Here is a 20,210-nt window from a genome sequence, read left to right as displayed (position 1 = left end):
TGGTGGAGGCACTTGAAAATGTTCACTCCCCCCGAGAGAGAGTTTTTTTTGCGGGCTTTTCCGGAGGTTAATAAACTATCCTGTTTTGTTTTTTGGGTTGTTGTTGAGTTACTTTTCTTGTGCCTGTTGACAGCGTTTTTTTTTCCGTCGCCGAGAAACAATCGTTCCGACACAGCGGAAAATGCATCCACTTTTCCACAGCCAGGACGACGATGTGCCAAAAAGGAAGTTGCATGTAACGAAGGTAAATTATTGTTTCGTTTTTCCACCCCCCTCTCCTCCCGCAACCAAAGGCCCACGATTACAGTTTACAGGACGGGAAATTGTGTACGCGCAATGCTCGCAACCCGACCGCGCACAACTTAGTGAAGTGAAAATGTTTCTGCAGGGTCGTGATTTTCCTACCACACGACGAGGGTGCAATTTTCTCACTTGTCGAGAATGCTCCGGAACCCAAAATTGAATTGCTATGTGTGTGTGTGTGTATCTAAAGGGAGGAAAACTCGTTCAGTTCAAATCACAATGCGCGAGCCGTTGCTGCTCGGTCGTGATTGGAATAATTGCAGCAGTAGAACGCAACCGGGGAAATAGTACAAGAATCTAGCCAAACCAATCGTAAAGTTCGGCCGCCAACCTGAACGGAAATGAGCTTTTTAAATTTTCACCCCCTTTTTTTACTCACAACATGGAAACTGGGAAAGAGCCTTGAAGCTGGTGGTTTGTTTTTCCTCGGTACAGTAATTCGATTTTCATTACCCTTTAATGCAGGGTAATAATAACTGGATGGGAATTCTTAGCACACAGGAGCTTCATTGGAACTCGTACGGAGGGGGGGAAAAAACCGCTCAAACCTCGTAAGAAAAGCCTCAACCAACCTAACCTAACAAACCAACCAAACAGACGACCCATCGAGCGTTCGCGATGAAAACTACCAAAAGTCGCCGCAAAACCGTTAGTTCATAAATTAGATATTTTTATCGCTTTTCGTTTATCGCCAGCCCTGTTTCGAGGTGGTTTGTTTTTTGCCTTCCCCAATAACCCCGAAAAAGGCTAGCCCTCCACCATCAGGCAAAGAAGCGCTCGGGGGGAAAAACAGACAGTGAAATAAAATTGCCTAGCGTGGTGTGGTGAAGAGTGAAACGATTTCCGATTTTTACTGAGTTTTTTTTTTGGTGCTGTGTTTGTGCTAACGAGAAAGGAAAACAGATTTTCCCCCGGCGTCGCTACTCGATGGTAAAGGAGGAAAAGTCCTTGAGCGCATGACGAGCGAGAAGGAAGGAAAAACGGCAACGTGCCTTTTCTTCAGTTTACACGTTCCGTGTCATCGCGTTGCGTTCGTGATTTTGAACCCTTTTCAAGGAATTTAGTGCCCGATGGAAGAGAAAAACCGAGCGCAAACCCGGTGGGGTTGGAAAATTTTACAACACTTTCCACCCGTCCCCCACATTGAGTGTGTAACGTCGCCAGCTTTCACCAGCAGCGCAATGGTTACAATCGGATACCGGTGGCATTGTTTTTGTCCTGGCGCAATGAAGTTGTTTCATAAGAAAGCACATAACTTTTGGCGTTCTGGTAACTTGGGCGGAATTGGAAACCGGAAACCGGTTGGTAAAGGTAGAAAGAAAAACTCCACGAGTCGAAATGGCAATAGCGCCCGGTGCAAAGATAGTGGAAATCAAAGAAGCTCGCCAAAGGACGAATATTTGTGCAAAAAGGAAATTTGAAATAAATTCCACCTCTTTCCTCCTGGCACTCACACACACACATACACACAAACATCGGAAGAACGTAAAATAAACCACCAATTGAACAGCTTTTCTTTCGAGAGGGGGTTTTTTTCTTGTCCCCGCGGTACACCTGGAAGGAAAAGCTACCACGGAAAATAAGCGTTAAAAAGCGATGAATGATTTACACTACGCATAGAGCTAGCGTAAGTGTGTTTGTGTGTGTGTGTGTGTGTGTGTGTGTGTGTGTGTGTGTGTGTGTGTGAGTGGAAAGAAATACTTTCCCGAACACTTTAATGAATTGCGGCAACAGAACGCCCTGTGGTCACAAAAAAAAACGTGGTGGTGTGAAACGAACATTCCCGGGAAATCCATGATTCATTCACGTTTTTGGGAGCGAAATTACTAGACACGTGGTTTTGTGGTTTTCGGCGCCTTGCTTCTTTTTCTTCTTCGTCATCGTCACCACCGTCCTGGATAGCATTGTTCTTTAACTCTAATTAAAAGTTAGCGCATAGTTCTGCGAGACGAGAAAGCGAGCGAGCAGTTTTGAATGCTGTCCGGAAGTTTGCCGGAATCGATAAGGAAATCTTCGCCTTGTTAGGGGATGAGCTGATTTGCAGCGCGATAAGGGATGACGCTTGGTGAAAAAACAGTGAGTTTTTATTGCGTTACAGCACCGGATGACGTTACAGTTGCTGAAGTTATGCATTTGTGGCGAAAAGATTAACCGAAACTGTTCGTCCGGAAAGGGAGATAACTGGATGACGAGGATTAAGGCTTTTGTTTTTGCTTGTGTATAGTTATAGAAAAGCGTGCTTTTAGTGGGAGAAATAGTTATGTTGAATAGATTTTATATCATAAAGGAATAGAATTAAAGTTTTCCGTGGAATTTCGTAGCTCAGGGTTTTTGCAGTACAATCTTTCTTCAAATTACCCACGTTTCTCTACTGATTTCGAAGTAGAGTAGAGCATTGTTTTTTGTTATTTTCTCCTTTGTGGAAATCTATCTCTACTCCATTTATAATTTCCCCAGTAGAAATACATGATTTTAACGTAATTAATTGAATTATTGGACAGCATCCGGCCACATCCACAGGAAATAATGCTTTGACAGCTTTGACAGCTTGGATTGACAGTTGTTTACTAACAGATTTTTTTTTTGGGTTGCGTGCTCGGAAATTTTAGGCTACTGATGAGGAAAATGTGACAACGGCATCGGTCTTCATACGGCAGAAACGAGATTCAAATCCTATCCGTTCCCCCGTAGTGAGGACTGACTGTCTAAATCTAACTACGTGGAATTATTTAGTAAAGTAGGCATGACCTAAGAGAACGTTAGTCCATCAGAAGAAGAGGAAGAAGTTCAAGAAAATAACACGTTTAAGGACATTTGTTTATTTTTTTTTATTTTTAACTGAACCGAAGGAGATAGAATGTTTGACGCCTAAAGGTAGGCAATTATCAAGCAATAACGAAAGCCTTGAGCAACTCGCTTTTAATGGTAGAGTAGAGAATTATAGAACAGCTCACCGGACTTCGTTTTAGCTAAATGCATTAAAAAGCAACACAAACACGCTTAATAACAAGCTTAATAACATCTCCACAAAAGCTGTTTCTACCGAGCTTAAATGAAATTCATAGCAAACTCCTCACAAGACAAATCAATCTTCCTCGGATGGTGGGTGGATTATTTAAACTGCCAAATGCGATACCGCATTATGAGTTTTCGCATACCACAGGCCCATCCCAAAACCGACTGACTTTTGAAATTTCAGTTCAAGCAACAACAACAGCAAAAAACACACCAACAACGCCCATATCAAATTGGCAAATTGGTTCAAAGAAAACCAATTAACTTCACACCTCGTAGCCACCGCATAAAACGCACCCTCTGCACTTTACAAAAAAAAACAGCAACAACACACATTTGCGCCCAATGGAAATGGGCAAAGATGAAAGATTTATGCTTCGCTCCGGTCAACGTCCAGCCATTCGTCCCCGGCGAAGAAAGCGCGACCGAACATTTATCAGCGCAACATCTGTGCTGTGGGACAACAAAACTTTCACCGGCGAGATGATCAGAAAAATCTGATTAAACTTGTGTTAAGTTGCTGTAAGACGATGTTGATCCTATCGAAGATTTTTCGAACGCCCGCCGGGAGGGGATTCGGGGAGAGAAACAATTGGACAGGGGTTTCCTCTCTCCCAGCGCCCCACCAGGCACCGCATATTTGTCTGACAAGAAAATCTCGGGAAAATTCGCCTCCTTTACCCCCCAATCAATGCACACCGTGACCGTCCCCTGTCCGGACGGTCCTCGCGGGATCATTAATCATTGCGCGAACGGGCATCGCCCATGTGTAGCAGGGGCCGAAATCGTCTCCTTTGCGTTTGTCAGAGAGAGGGGTTTCGGTTTGGCGTCCCTTTTTTACCAGAACCCGGCGTTTAGGGAGGCTCCTGCTTGGGGAAATATTGGGCAAAAAGAAGGCAAATTCCAGACTTAGTTACGCTTATCGAAAAACCGTTTTTATCCGCCGGATCGGACGCAATTGGCGTGGGTCACTGAGCCTTGCTTTGGGTTTGAATTGACCCCAAAAGACTGTTTTGTTGATTGGTTTGGCTCTCTTTCTTTGGGTTCGCAAAATATTTTCAACCATTCCATACAGCAGGGCCGTTTTGCCGCGCTGGAATTCGTGCATTTTCTTACCATGCGCTGGAATTCGTGCTGCCAATCTGGCTTTGGCTTGGAACATAATAGGCATCACCCGGGCACGGTGCTGTGAAGTCAAAGTTTTATGCCCCGCTTTTACGTCAGAGTTGTAACATTCGGGCAAAAGGACCCGGGACGAGAAGCGACAAAATGCTTGATGAAGTCGATAATGGGCCCAAGTTTCGGTGTGAATTAGTGTGGTGGGTTTGGCGAAGGGTGGATGATGGCGGTAGAAGGAAGGAGAAGAAAATTAAACATTAATTCATAAATATAACAATTTTTCCACAACGAAGGAGCACCACGAACAGGACCGAAACAACGCGCGAACGCTGTTGTACCGCAGCTTGATTTTTCCGATGACGGACGATTCGCGTGACTGAGCGCCATTCTCGCGGTGAGGAATAAGAAGAAGAGGGGGAAGTTTGTGGAAGGGACGTGGAAAACAGCTGAGGACTTTCTTGGGCACTCTGGCTCTCGCCGCTGTGTGAAAGCTGTTTGTGTTTGGAATGAAGGAAAAGACCCACGGAAAAGCGTCTGTTTTTCGTCGAGGAACTTTGTGTGTTTTTTTCGGTGGCGCAAGCTGATGGTGTGTGTGTGTTTGTCCACGACGACATTCGGTGGAGAGCGTCGGGCATCGGTTGGATTAAAATAATTTCCGGAAAATTTTCATAATGATTCATTATTAATTATGTTAACGATCGAGCTGGTGCCGACACGCGTTCGCCCTAATGGCGTACCGACCGGGATGGGTCGGTAGCGCCTGGAAGGATGCATATGACGGAACGGGGACACAAGCACACACACGCACGCACGTAGGAAGGAAGGTGAGAAGGACTTTTAGCGGGACCATTACGGGACACAACACCATCAAGAGCAGCAATCTGCTTGCCTTTTTTTTTGCTTCCCTCTCCGCTGCTATCTCTATATAATACCGACAACAGCACCGAGGTTTCGGAAATGCTTCGGAACAACACACGCACTCACACTAAGTGAAACTTCCGCTTCATTTACGTGACATGTACATGAAAGTGGGCTGTGTAGCGCAGGGTGCAGAATGAAACCGAACAAAAAAGGCTAAGAGTGAGCCAGCACCAAGGTGGTTGAGGGTTTTGCCCGAGGGAAACCGGTGATTGGTGTGTCGGTGTCGATGTGTTGCAATCCTTGCGTGGCCGCTTGGTTGGGTGGGTGAGGGTCGGGAAAAGCACGTCACGCGACAGTGAGCATGACTATGCCGAATATGTTGTTTACGACGATGATGGTAGCGTTGATAATTAGGTTGAAAATTGTACCACCAAACGAATGCTGGACTGGTGTCCGTGTAGGAATGAGGGTGAAAAGGGTGGTAGGGGGAAGTTGCTGCCGGAAATGGAGTGGTACCGGAAAAAAGTGGGGGACCAAGTATAGTTCCCGCTCTGATTGAACGAGCCATTTAAACAATCACGCGAAACGGGACGTAGCGCTTGTTGCGGCACAGGCAAAAGCTGAAAAGCTGACGATTTATTTTATTTGTAGCCTCACGGGATAATAGTTTATGCTATTTGCTTTCTTTAATACAATTAATCAAAATATTTAAAGGATGAAAGTAGAGAAAGTTTCGTTATTCCAAAATTTGTGTTAAAAATTGCATAATTTGAGGCGTATCGCAAATATCGAAAGTATGCAATCCACTTCACACAGCGATTGTTTCCAGCCGATTTTCATCGTGCAATTTATGGCCTCTATTTAAATTCGTCGAACTCATTTAATCAAATTATTAATATCAGTCTCTTCTACCACTAAAGCCACACAGCGAAATCAGCAGTTCTAGGTGTGATTTTAACGCTTTAACTAACCAATTTACACCAGCAAAGCCCCTGAAAGTTTAACACGTTCGACGCCATAAACATGGTGCTTTACCTTTATTGCAAATGTTCCTACACCTTTCTCTTTAAACCATTATCAAGCGAATTCATAAACACCGGCAAGCGGTACCATGCGGGAGCTTCAACCAGCTTCAAGATATCCTTATCAGCGATAACACACACCACACCTTAATCCCACGCAAGAACGAATCATTTACTCAGATTCGCAGATACCACGTGCGTGTGTGTGTTCCTGTTTTCTGCGTTATGCAAATGCAAATCTGGCCTCCACCCTTGCTCAAAAAATCCGTGTGCGTGCACGTGGATTATTTCCTCGAAATTTGGTGACACGAAAAATACAGTCATTTAGCGCACCACGATGAGTGTGCACGTGTACGCGCCCCCACCAAAAGCACGATGCTGTCGAATGTGAAGATTCGTTCGAATGTGAGCCGAAATTAGAAAATGTTCCTCCTGCTTTTCCTTACCCGTCCGGGAAAATGACGCGCCCGGGACGACGGACGGCCACGACTTTAAGGTCTTGCGAAGAAAAGCCTTCCGGTGTTCCGGTACCAATTGTTTTTCCTTCTTCCTATGCAACTTCCGTCCGACCACACGCGTGTGTACTCGCAGGTCCTCCGATGGTAGACCGACGGGTGGAACGATCTCATTCAACTTTTAAATTCCATTTTGTTTGGTAATTTCACTCGCAACCGTAGAACGTCCGATGCCGCCTTCGACGTGAACTTCAACGCACACACGAGTGGTACAGTTTTCTTCGATGTTCATTTCCGGACCGCACTGTTTCCGGGAGGTTTTCAGCGCCAGAGATTTTTGCTATTTCCGCACAGAAATAATGTGTGTAGGTGTGCGTCGAGCTGGGGGGGAAAAGCTGCAAGACGCCACTCGGAAAGCTTTTAATACGAGCTGAATTATTAAATAAATTTGTGCCCACATTCTTTCCCCCAACTCCCTCGGTGTGTTTGTGTGTGACGTTTCGGTGGGGGGCTTTCTTTTTTTAGTTTTCCCCACCTTTTTCCCTCACGCCAGCTCACCTTAAGCCTTCGAATCGTGATGGAAGCGGTTCGGATGGAAGGTTTTATAGTTTCTTGTTTCCTCGCGCCATTTTCCGCTATTTCGCTGGTGGTGGTGGTGGATGTGGTGGCGGCGAGAACAAATTTTCTTTTTATTTTAAATCTCAAATCGGAGTTAGCTATCGCCTTGCCGGGCAGCTTGCTTGTTTTGTAGCCAGGCCAGTCCAAATGCGCACCCCCGAAATTGGAAAAGGTGTTCATGAACAACGCAACCAAGACGAAACAGACGGTCTAGCATCTAAGATTGAAAGGGGTTTGGCCGAACGGAATGAGCAATCGCCGTAGCGAAACGGGCCCCCACCACGAACCCGTTAGGACAAAAAGAATTAAATTAATGAAAAGTTGTGTGAAAAGTTTTGTCTCGCGTTTGAGTTCCAAAGCGCCGGGAAGCTCGACAAAAGAACATGGGGACATAGGGACTGGCAAGTTTTGTGTTGTACAAAACACGAACAAAAGTAAGAGATGGCAACGAGAGAGAGAGAGAGAGAGAGAGAGAGAGAGAGAGAGAGAGAGAGCGAAAAAACCAAGTTAAATAAAACTGAAACACTGTTGAACTACGACTGCAAGGCTCAAGTACAAAAAAAAAAAAACTGTCAGGAAAAGCGCCACCACTGTCCACCAAACCGCTGTCTGGCTGTTTCAGGAAAGAAAAACAATCGTCTAACAAGAGGAAACACATTATAAGTGAAAAGTTCTTTCACCCGCCGGACCCTCGGCACCACCAAATTCAGCGGAACACAACGGACAGGACGGTTGAACGCGACCAACCGCCATTCCATTTGCGTTTTGCTACAATTGGAGCACTTTTGGCAGTCACTTAAACATAGCGCCACTGTTTAGTACACACACACACACAATCTGGGTGCGCGCGAGAATTCCGGGCTGGTTCGGGCCTAATTTTAGACACGACACCGCGCGCTAGTTGACTTTCCACCAGCTCCACCAATTGTTTCCCGAGTGGCGGTGGGGCCTTTTTGTTTTCTTCGCTCGCTGAAAAGAGTCCGCGAGTAGTACAAGCGTTGCGGTCTTGCTGTCCGGATCCTGGACAATATTTAAGCATTTGGCTGCTCCGGCTGGAATGCGGATAAAGTTTTTAAGTAAAGTTTAAAGCTATCTTTCATCGAGAGCATTGTTTACGTAAAAGCTTCAGCCGCGGCAATGCCAAGATGCTCCAGGGCCGCCGCGTTTTCCCGGGGGTTAATTTGGTATTTGAGCGTGTGGAAGTCTAGTTTTAAGCAACAAAGGGAGGATAATTCTTTAAGCTTTTCGTGGGGAACAAATTTTACGAAAAAGTAAGCTTAGTCTTTGCTACAACAGAATTTGTTTTGTGGTGCAAGAAAATTTGAAAGAAAAGCACAACTATTCGCCATGCAGTTTGTTCTGCACTTTCTTAAGTTCGTGTCCTCGCAAAGGACTTTTGCTAGATTTAATTAAAATGGAGTTAAATTTTGAAATCACAATATATGTGCCATTAAACGTCTACTTACCGCTTTACAAGAGCTTTGTGCTCGTTTTCCTGGCTGATGGCGACCATCGCATGCTTGCAGGTCGGCACCACCTTCTGCCGGATGGTCCAGTAGCAGGTGACGTTTCGCGGATACATGCCGGGATAGTTTGGACTCTGCAGGCGACACTTTTTCCGGTAACATTCATCGTACTGCCGTGTGCAGTACGTACCCGGTGTGACACGGCCCAGCTCCAGCAGTTCGCTCGGTGCACCGTACCTGGTGGGATGGAAGGACCGGGCGTTTAATAGACGGAAAATTAGAAAACCCCTTTAAGCGTTACGCTCCACGCCGATGTTGGTGATGAGTTAAAGAAGCTTCAAAAAACAATATCGATTTCATTACCAAGCCCCGCTTGGACATTGGTTTTTTTAAGCGAAAGCGCAAAGGTACTGCTTACTGGAAATTATTCAATCCAATTTTGCCCACCCTGAAACAGTCGCCGAACGCCATCCGATAAATGAGCCGACGAATCGACGTGCCAAAAAAAGAGATCTGATGAAAAACGCTTTTTTCCTATCCTTATTCTTTCTTTCCACCCGTATTTTCTACTGGGGCTCAATTTTCTACTTCATCGGTTTCAAATTGAGTCGAAAAAACGGTACCGGAACAAGCGCCACCGAAATCCTGGCAAATGAAAGTGAAACCCTTGAAATGGGGCTCCGGGAATGATGAACTACGGTAGACTGGGCCGGTTTTTGTCACAATGTAGATTTTTCCGTCTATTTAATTCACGACACTGTGTTTGTTTCTTGTGTGTCTCTGCTTTCCTTTGTGGTTAAAATGGCTAGCTGTGTAGGTAGGCTGCTGATGAAAGAACTCCGTGCAGGGTAAAACATTTCTTCACAAACCATTAGACCGGTGCGTAACGTTTCCCGGTACGATCGTCAGCATTTTTTTTTTCCTGGGGCTCCTTGTTCAGTACCGTCATCGTCATGCTGCTGCCTTACCGGCCTTTCGACACTAACCTCCCCCGATTGGATAGTGTGGCATTTCCTTCGACAACTAACCTTGCTTCCGGTCGCTTGAAACGGTTGAATTATTTAACATTTCAATATCCAATTTGATAACATTTCCATCTATGATTGGATTCGATCGCTCGACTTTGCATGCTCTCGTTGCTTCCGCATTGCCTTCGGCACCGGAACCAGTTCGCCATGCTTTATCGTCTGCGCATTCGGAAAGCTCCGCAGCTTTCAGTGCAAGTGAAAAGTTCCCTTATAGTTTGATGCTGACGGGAGCCGGTTTCGTTTCGTGTGTAGTTTTGTTTTTTTCGCTCGTTTTTCCGGGGGGGAATAAACACATTCAAGTAAAGCTTACCCCAAAAATAGCACAACATCACACAGATTGAAAACAGTTTCGACGACGGGAGATTGAATATTGGCTGTTTGATGTAGAATTAAGGGGTTAAAGCGTATGGTTTTGGCAGCTTTTCTCTGGGATCTAAAAAAGTGCAGGGAATAGTTTTATAAAAGAATCTCTTGCAAAAGTAAAGATCCTCATCAATGCGCTTCATTACGCTTCATCGAAGTACTCACACATGTAAACACAATTTTCCGATACGAGTTCCAATTCCAATTGAACGCTTCCTGCGCTCAACACTTCTCAACCGTCTTTTCCCTGCAATCAACCGTCCCTTGTCCCGATTGCATCGCCAAAGAAACTCATCAGCAAAAGTACTCTGATGCAAAGGCAAACCTTTTTTCCTTCTTCCAAACGACTTGCGAAACTGAAAAGTATCGTTACACGATAAATTAACAAATCAAAGATGCAAGTAAATTGCAGCAAGAAAAATCGCCCTCACACCGGGAAGGAACCTGACGGCGATAGGACGACATTGTCGGTAGGGTCAAACCGGTTGCTATCGGCAGATGTTCTCGGACAAGAAATTGACGAAACATTCTGCAAAGTCCCCTCAGCGTGACAGTGACGGGGCAGACCGAACTGAAGATCCGAAAGTTTGCTGCTGGTGCTGCAATCGACCGAACTGATTGAATCCGTGCCAATGTTTGTGTGCCAATTCGGTACGGTTTGCTTTTGCGATTTGCAGCACAGTCGGACCGAAAACTTGCCCCATTTGCTAAGATGTCGGTTATCTTGGCATGTTTGTTGTTTGCCTGTACGAACTCTAAAACACCACACCGTCGTTCCGCTGCTTGTTTGCTGAGCTGTAGCTGTGCGAGAGCCCATCCTGCCATTCAGCTGGTCGAGAAGGAAGTGGAAGGATTGCGGGAGGTAATGTGAGGTGAGGAATCAAATCATATGGAAATATGAACATGTACCACCTTTCGACATAGTTGGGCCAAAATCGAACGAACGAGCGGTTGACGCTATGATCCGCCGGGTAAGCCGAGGGCTCTTACATACATCCGGCAGGTTGAAAGGGTGAAACTGTCGCCGAATGTGTTCGGAATCCATCGATCGGTAGGCAAATGTATGGGCCAAACGATTTCACCGGCCCCATTCAGAGCCCATCTTTGGGTGCAGGTGAGTCCCCGGTGCAAGCACAGAGAGAGAAGAGGCCGGGAGTTTGATTGCAAGGTGACTAAAGTTTCATTTCCTTCGTCAGCTTCCGAGTGGACGATGGTGGAGCACGTCGGTGGCCCTGTTGTTCCGTTGCAGAAGTGTACGCGCGAACGTCTCTGTGTGTACGTGAGTGTACTTGGAAATAAGAATGGCTGGTTTCACCCGAACCGTAGGATATGTTTGCTGTTTCGCCACCGTACCAGCTCGTAGTTCCAGGCATCCTATCTTGAGTGTTTGATCATTGCACGTCGTCCAGGCGTCTTCTGTCAGCTAACACCAAAGCATCGTTCCCTTCTTTCGAAGAACCCTTCGTACGGCTGTCCTATTTCAGGAATGCTAGTTTGTTGTTGCAGCCACACACACACACACACGTGCTGTCTTATCTCGGATCGACATTCCTCATTACCCCGTAGCCCACAGCACCAGCTGGTGGAGTTCTTTTATGTACAAGCCTGCTTTTTTGCATCACCAACACCCGACGTTGGGGAAATGTGCTGTGGAATAATTTTACCTGACAATAGCCTCTGATTGACTTATGAATTTGTACCGGATGCGAAATTCGAACGGCGTGCCTGCCTGCATAGGCGCATGAAAGACCTGCAACGGGAAGAAAAGTAACGGGGAGGGGGTGTTAGTAACGAGTCGACCGACAAGCGTGGAAGGAATGGAAAAACAAACTAATAATTCACGCTGGGCCAACCAGCCATTGGACGTCGTGGAAGGGCCAATCTAACCGGAAATGGAAATGCTTGATGCAGTACCGGGAACAGGTTGCAACCGTTAAAGGTAAACAGACTCGTTGGCTTCGATTGCTGGGGGATGAAACCCCGGACAACTCCTGACACCCGGAGGTTGGAAAGCCTTCCATACAGCCCGATACCCCATCATCGATTTCGGTTCGGGTGCATGTTGGGTGAAAATGAAAAATGACAAGCCTCGGGCGGCCAAGTCGATCCAGTCAACGGAGAAAGCGGAACCGGAACGCGGTCAAGTGAAAAAGGGTGTTTCTGGGCTCATCTATATTCAAATGAAATATACGTTTATTGAGAGCTGTGGCAGCAGCAGCTCAGCTCAGCTGAGCAACCAGCCGCGACAACAAAAACATCCATTTCCACGGACGAGGCAGCAAGTACCGGAGGGCTGAGAGCATACAGAGATCGCTTTCCTTCCGCTCGGTGTGCCTGAAAGCTCTTGTAACGAAGCATAAGGCGCTCGCGCGATGAAAGCGTCAGAAAGGAGGGGAAAACTTTAACCCACGATGAAAACTACCACACAAACCCTTTTACCTTCGCCAACCGTTGGACGATGCCGTCGTACCGCTTTGGATCAACACACTCTCAAACTCATATACATTTTCAATAATCCTTTCCCCGGTGTTTGGGGCGTTCTTGGGGTGCGAGGGCGAAGGATCCGTGGTATTAATGCATATTCATGATGGGTTTTCAAGCGCAAACTAACAAAAAAGTCACCACCAACCACCCGCCCCCAATCTGGCCGGCGGTGTTCGATGGCAGTGGTGGATGGAAAATTTGTCGGAAAATAGTTGATCCGCCCGCTGATCTTGACGCAGCCCAATGCCTGGCAGCGTTTCGCTTCGGCCGAAACGGTTACACTCACGGATCGATCGAGATGCCGAGGTGATGCTGCTGCCGAGCGAGCGTCCGTTTGCTAAGAATTGATATAAATTTGAATTTTATTGAACGAGTTAGCTTTGCCGAAAAACTAGTTGATATTGTTCCCGTGTTCGGTGATGGTTGATTTGGCGGTTACGATCCTTCCGGGACGCTTAAGAAAGCAAACGAGTAGTGGTAGTGATTTTAACTTTATATGTTTATGTTTTCCGAAGAAGGTTATGAGCTGACAAATTTGTAGGATTTGATTGCGGGACGATGTGGACTGGATACTAGGACATCTACTCAAATGATTGTTATTAAAGAGAATGAGCGCCAAATATGAGAAAGAGCAGAATAACTTTACAACGCTTTGTAATCATTGAGCATAACCTTATTCAAATTTGGAAAACCCCTCATTACATGTTGAATAGAATTATTTCAATCATTAAGATAAACATACGCTTTAAACCCTTAATTTTGTAATTAATACCAATTTACGTGATAAAATAAAGTACTCTCTTTATCTTCCAATGAGCTACGTGCGTTGCCTCCCCCAATTGCCCAGCATCCCACAGCAAGCTGCTAATAACAAAATTACGACTCCACTGCCGTAGGCTAATTTGTGTCAAATAGTTTCAGCCCGGTATTTAATTACTTACGGAGCGGAGTTTCGGATCGGAGACTATCTGAAAATCTCATCTTTCTGAGATGCCTTTTCAGCAGCAGCCGTTTTTTGCAGCTAGCTCGAGTTCTCTACCCCAACACCAGAGCATCCTCTTTCGACTGATAACCGATTATTAGCCATTTTTAAACGCACCGTATTTTGTTCCGAGAGTTTCGAGTCTGGTCATACATTGCCGACATTGGTGCTCGGTAAGTTTAATAAGGGTGTCCTGTGTCAAGCTACCACTACTACCCACAAGACCTCTACCCAAATCGCATCACGGCCTCGTGCACTCTTCTTACCCCCCTGGAGTAGGTGTCACAGTGAAGATATGAAAGGAACTGCTTCCAAAGCAACAAAAGTGCATGTGCCGGTTGGTCCGATGAAGCGTGCGAGATAGGGAAAATTTAATTTGATCCATAATTGCACCCACGTCTGCTCGATGGGGAAAGGGGGTTTTGAAGTTTGGGCAAAGTGTGTAGAGACTCGACACAGCAGACATTCTTGACTCTGTACGCTTCCTCTTTGGTTGGCAGCGCTGGAAAAGCCGACGCACAAGAAAACGGTACCAATGGATGGTTGATGGTTACTGATAAGCGACCGTGCTACCGGTACACACGCACAAAGTTCAGACGAAGAACCAACAGAACACTACGCCAAGAATGAAGATGCCAAGTGGAGACACACACACCCGAGAGTTTGCCCAGACTTTCACGGTGAAACCGACCCCACGGTTCGCTTTCCTCCATCGCTTCATCATCATTATCAATTATCCTGAAGGTGTTTGAGAACTCGTTTCTTCTGGTTCCGGTTCCGTGCCTAACGCACACACACGTTTGTTTTCCCAGGTGTGTGTGTGTGTGTGTGAGCGTGTTGTGCGTTATCCATATCGATAACGGTTATTTGCTAATATTTGCCGATATTAGTTTCATAAATTTGTGGAAATCTTTTCCTACCAATCTGCTCCGTCGGCCAGGCTTTTCCAATGGTGGTCTCTCCTCTCTTTCGTTGTGCTGAGAGCGAGAAAGGTAGAGTACAGAATTATGTTCCCGTCCCCGTTTGCTAACTAAATCTTTTACGATGTTTTACGTCGCTTTGGGGTTGGCCCCGGAGGGCGACCAAGGTGGGAGACGACGATTTTATTCGCAGTACGTCGGATGTACAGCGACGGTATCGTCGTCCTGTGCTTCCCATGCAACGTAAAAGTGAAAGATGGTCCGTAGGCTTCAACCAGTCCCCTTCCGGTTCCGCTTCGAACGCCGATAAGCACGACGGAGCTAAAGAGGTGCCAGAGCGGTTAAAAGCGACCGTAAGGTATGATGTTTTCTTATCGAACGGGATAGGCTGGCAGGTGAGAGCGTTCAAGAAAATTACCACCCCGTGTACTAATTAGGCAATCTTGTCCGTGTTCTCGTGTGCCTGCCTGCTCCCAGTCAGAGTTCAGTCGGCAAGCCGTCGGGCGAGATTTTACATCGGAACGGGATGGTATGGTTTGACAAGTAGTAACAGTCGATCCGGGACTCTGGAGCGGCGAGGAAGCGGAGGAAGAGCAGAGCAAGGTTGAAAGTTAAAATTTAATCTCACTCTTAATGGTCGTTTGGAGCTTTCCGGTGGTAGATTCTGATTAAGATTCACCGGGTGTTTTCTCGAAACGGTTACGGGCCAATCCTGCCAGTCAGCGTTCTACGTGGAGGGTGGAGTATATTTTAAACCAGGAAGAGACTAGAGAGAGAGAGCGAAAGTGTGAGAGTCCCTATCGCCGGAGGACATCTTGGCAGTTCCGGAAGTCATAATCAGCGTTCCCCGGGTGGGAATGTTCCTCTAAGGGTTGCGACGAAGCGGACTGGCTTTGACGAAAAATGATTAGGTTATTAGTTGTCTCTAGGAGCGAACCTATCAACCTGGGGCTGCAGGGAGGCATTAAAGACCACCCGAGAATGGTAAGTCGTAAGCGAACCGGAACCGGAGCCGTTCGATGTTTAAGCTAATCGATAATAATCTGTTATCGAACATGAAATTATGTTTCGAAAGTGGGTGCTCACTTTCCTCAGCCTAACTTTCGTAACATGAATCAGGAAGCATCGTTCACTTTATGGTGGAGTCTTCTTTTCAATTCTTAAAACATTGATCATGAATGTTTAATGGTAGGTTCTGGATTAATCACGGGGAAGGAAAACTTTAAAATATTCGTACAAGGGAAAGGAGCAGGTGGCATTGAGACTCTGGTGGGAGAATATGGAGGCAACAACTAGCATGACGAAGGCAATATCAGTGGGACATAAAAAAACATGTTTGGACTTTCCTTACAGAGGATGTTGGATCTGTATAGAACATTTATACGCCTCTAAGACAAGGACTCTGTCGAAAACTAATGGATATCTCCAAGTCTTGTTCGAGAGGAATATTATCAAAAGGACTAAAAGCCCCGTATTAGTTAAAAGACATACGAGGAGCTGCTACGAACTGTAGCATGACCTCACTATTGTGCCCGACTCCGGTGGGCTGTTTATGTCATGAGAATGATACCGAACAACCCAACTCGTTCGTCTTCTTAATCGCCCAAATAGAGACGAACTTATGGCGTTGGTGCATTCTCCACAGAGCAAATTTGGGATGAATTTGCAGATGACGGCGCTAGACCGTGAGCGGTATCGAGACCATCAGCACCAGGCTTGTTCACTGTAAAGCTCAAACTAATTCGATTGAATATTGAGCTTCCACCGAATCGAGCCCGCGCTTCTATCTAAAATCTAATTTCTACTCCAAATTTCCAAACATTATTCATCGTTTCCTTCCCGTTCCGAGCCGTGTGCAGAAAAACACAAAACACGGAACCGTTGCATTTCCCACACGGTGGTGCATTTTTTTGCCAGAACCAGCACCCTTTCCTTCGCCATACTTGCTTCAATTTAACGGTTGGGGTCGGGTCGTGCTACCATACTTTTGCTAACTCAATTAAAAGCTGATTTATGGTGAACTACCCTTGGCACCCTGGGAACGACGGAGGCTCTGTTGGCACGGGCCCTTAGCTGCTCGGTGTCGAGTGTGAGCTTATCCTGATTTCCCCTCATCCATCCCCCACAACATCGTTAGTAGACACTCCATCTGCTTGGCCGTTCGTTGTGCCTCGCTTCCCAAATATTGGCCACCTTCTGCCGCCGCCGATGGAAATAGTGGTCGTACCGTTTCGCCAGCTAATGTGCCCCTGGAAAGAGCCAGCTAATTGCTTATGCTCTTTCGTGCATATGTTCTTAATATCCACCCGGTGACCTCATACCCCGGGCTGCCGAGCACACCATACCATCTTGACAAGGGGCCCCGAAAGCGGAGAACTTACTGCCATGTCGAGGTCTTTAAGTTGATTGTGCTCGTATATTTCGCGCATTTCCATTTCGTTCCTTTGCCGAACCCGAAATGACCACATGGGTCGGGCGGTGCAGAGCAGAACGCTATCAAGCGTGTGTTTTAAGGAACTGCCAGCAGCAGCAGCAGCAGCAGCAAACGAACGAAAAAGGGATTCCAGGCCGGTGAGAGCCTGTTTGCCCCTTCTGGTTGGGCAAACAGTAATTGCTTGCTCGACCGTGTACAAAAACCACACTCGTGCCTCCGTTCCGGGTTCGAACCGGGGGCATGGAACCGTTGTAAATCCACGCGCACGCGGGGTTTGATGAAACATTTCTACTGCCCCGGGTTCGATGGGTTTTGGTGTTTGTGTTTGTGGTACACGTGTTCCAGCGAGCCAGCCAGCCAGCCAGCCGGGTGCTGCATTTATCCTCTGTATGCTTCACTCCCGCCCCAGAGAAGCATATTAAATCCGGTGTAATGCTCTTGTTTTGTCGGTGGAAAACAATGACCAACCTGACATTGGTGCAAGCAGCATGGCGGTTACATGAATAATGGGCGCATATACTTTCACCTACAACGGAATGGATGGGGAGAAAAAAGAGGCACCGTGTTGTAGAACATTGTAATAGCGCGATTTGGATAAATTTACGACGAATTTAGGAACACGCCCCTCTTCCTTTCTAGATGATTAGATTGCGAAAATTAAAATAATCCGCATGCTGCCGCTAACTCACTTACGATGAACGTGTGTGTGTGGTCCCTATTCTTGGTAGCTCCACGTGCGAATTAACATCGCGTTTGTTCACACTTTAGTAGATTGGCTAGAAATAGTAATAGGGTTAGCTTGAAGTTAACAACATACAGACACGAGAAACGAATCACCAAGGAAGCATTGTTAATTCCGCGTGGAACTTCAAACTCCAAGGGCACTTGCCACAACAATGATAGAAGGATACATTTGTTTGTTTTTGGCAGCATTAAGAAGGGGAGGACGAAAATAAAGGCACCCGAGCAAACATCACTCAGAATAGCTTCGCTTCTGACCACACAGCCGGCTGACCCGATCACAGGACACGGTCATCACGAAGTAAAAGCAAACATCTTTATACGAACAGGCCCAGGGTTTTTTGATTGGACAACTCAAGCGTTGGAGGCTTCATGCGAGCGAATAGTCGACCCACACTCAACTTACGGGGACCCTGATACTTCGATCAGGGGGGAAGTCCTGTTTTCGAGGAATTTCAGTCGAGTTTGTTGCGGTTTCCATCAGGCATAGGCATCTCTGCTACGATCCTGACCACTAGCACTAAAACCACCGCCTGGGCTAACGCGTCACCGTCCACAAAGTTATCGTTTTTATCGACAATTCTTGACCTTATATGATTAGGATGGCCGGATCCGTTTTGGAGACTAAGGACAAACAAATGTATTGGATTGAAGTCAAAGGACAATGGGGAAACTTTGCCGAGCTTAGCGTTGATTCTTCCACGCGCCTTTTGCCGGGGAACAAACTAAAGCCGAAACCCTTAAAAGCATCAGCCTTTGTGTGGCTCGGCGCGGGACGGAAACGGTGGCAAGGAACGTTGAATGACTAAAATAAATGGTTCACTTTCCCGGTTCTATTTGATTTCCTGCCACGATTCGAGTCAAGGAAGCGCCCGCCGTTCGCCTTCGCTTTTTGGACGAATCCTTTTAAACTCTGGCCCCTCTTAGTGTTTCGAACACCGGGAACCTCACCCGCACATACGGTGGGGGAAAAAAGCTCGCAAACGAATACTCTTTCCACCGCCCTGAAAAACCGCATATGTTTGTTTAGGACCCCGAAAACCCCCTCAACCCTGTTCCGTACGCTTCTTCGTCGCCATCTTTCCGCCCTAACGGTACTACGGTTGCGTGAGCAAAGGAATATCAAATTAAAATGTTGTCCCAAGTTTATCTTCTAGCTGTGCACCGTTTTTTGGAGGACCGTGGAAGACGCCGCCGGGCGCCGTTCGCTCTTTCCGACGGAATGAATTGAGCAGAAATATGTGCTGCTGGCTCAAACTGACGGCTAGCTGACTCCCTGTCTCCTGCTTCTGATCTTGGAACGTCCGATTTTATGACCAAACTCATGATTCGATTTTTTCGACCCTATCGACCCACCCGTGATGTTCGTGGGCATAATGAAGGACTAAAAACTTTAAAGCTTGCCCTAAAACGATACACCAAAAAAAAGCATGGAAACTTAATCGAACTGTTTGGGGTTGAAATAAAATGAAACAAAATCAAACCCTAATACGCTTCCACGGTCGGTTGAGGAGGGAAGCAAAAAGGGAAGTAAAAAAAATAATCTTATTTTAATAAAAAAAAACGACGACGGGACTGAGGGACTAATCAACTTTCAACCACGGACTGTTGACACGCTTAATTAATAATCAACAGCGGACCCATTTTTCCGCTTCCAGTGAATTTTCCCTCCAATGCCTTTCCGTTCCCGTGGGCTGCGTGGTCAAGTAACTGCCAGCTCCTTCCCGAGTACTCGGCAGAACGGCTTGAAAATCGCAATCACCGCCACCCGTCTATCCGTATCCGCAAAGAGGTCAGAATAGAACGATGTACTACGCGCGCCTGATTCAACCCCTCCGGTGCCGGTTGTTTATGAATCAATCCAGCAGTTCTGGAACCCTTCTCAGAATCGCCAACCTGCCGTAGTTCCGATCCTGGATTGGTGCAGTTTACCGCTTCGACACAGTACAGCTTCCGGAAGCTCGTTGTGGTACGGCGGAAGGTGTACCAGCCACTTACTTACGTTGATTCATTCAACCTGCGAGATGGATGAGTTTCGAGTGAGCGAGCGGCTCGATGGTTTCGCTCGAACTGCTGCTGCCAGCAACTACTTCAATATCCGGGCGCACTTCCTCCACGCGCCCCAAAACCAGGAACCGGGCAGAATAATCTTCCCTGCTTGCACATTACTCGGACGGGTTCCGTGTTTAATGTAGGGCATCCGCTGGTAGGAAGGAAACCAGCGCAAGGCAAAGCACCAAATATATCACCGGGAAAAATGCATGTTCGCCGGCAGAAATATTCCGTTTGCTGTGCAACACAGTATTCAAGCAATGTAAACAAACGTCATTCAAATAATCGTTTGACATTCCTGCTGGAAGCTGTCATTTTCGCCGCGATTTCGCCCCATGGCGTTCGGC

General features: G+C 46.6%; 1 protein-coding gene across 1 annotated transcript in view; it reads right to left on the bottom strand.

The window, feature by feature from the left end:
* LOC118510496 overlaps positions 1 to 20,210 on the bottom strand; it is a 109,692-nt gene that overhangs the window by 11,966 nt on the left and 77,516 nt on the right. The window contains exons 8-9 of the mRNA XM_036052390.1: positions 11,915 to 12,000; positions 8,860 to 9,096 (exon numbers count right to left, since the gene is read on the bottom strand). Of these exons, the coding sequence (XP_035908283.1) occupies positions 8,860 to 9,096; positions 11,915 to 12,000 (323 nt within the window). The remainder of the gene's footprint in view (positions 1 to 8,859; positions 9,097 to 11,914; positions 12,001 to 20,210) is intronic.

The sequence above is a fragment of the Anopheles stephensi genome, chromosome 3 (genome assembly GCF_013141755.1).
Source record: "Anopheles stephensi strain Indian chromosome 3, UCI_ANSTEP_V1.0, whole genome shotgun sequence".
Lineage (NCBI taxonomy): Eukaryota > Metazoa > Arthropoda > Insecta > Diptera > Culicidae > Anopheles > Anopheles stephensi.
This window is presented reverse-complemented; position numbering and strand designations above follow the sequence as displayed.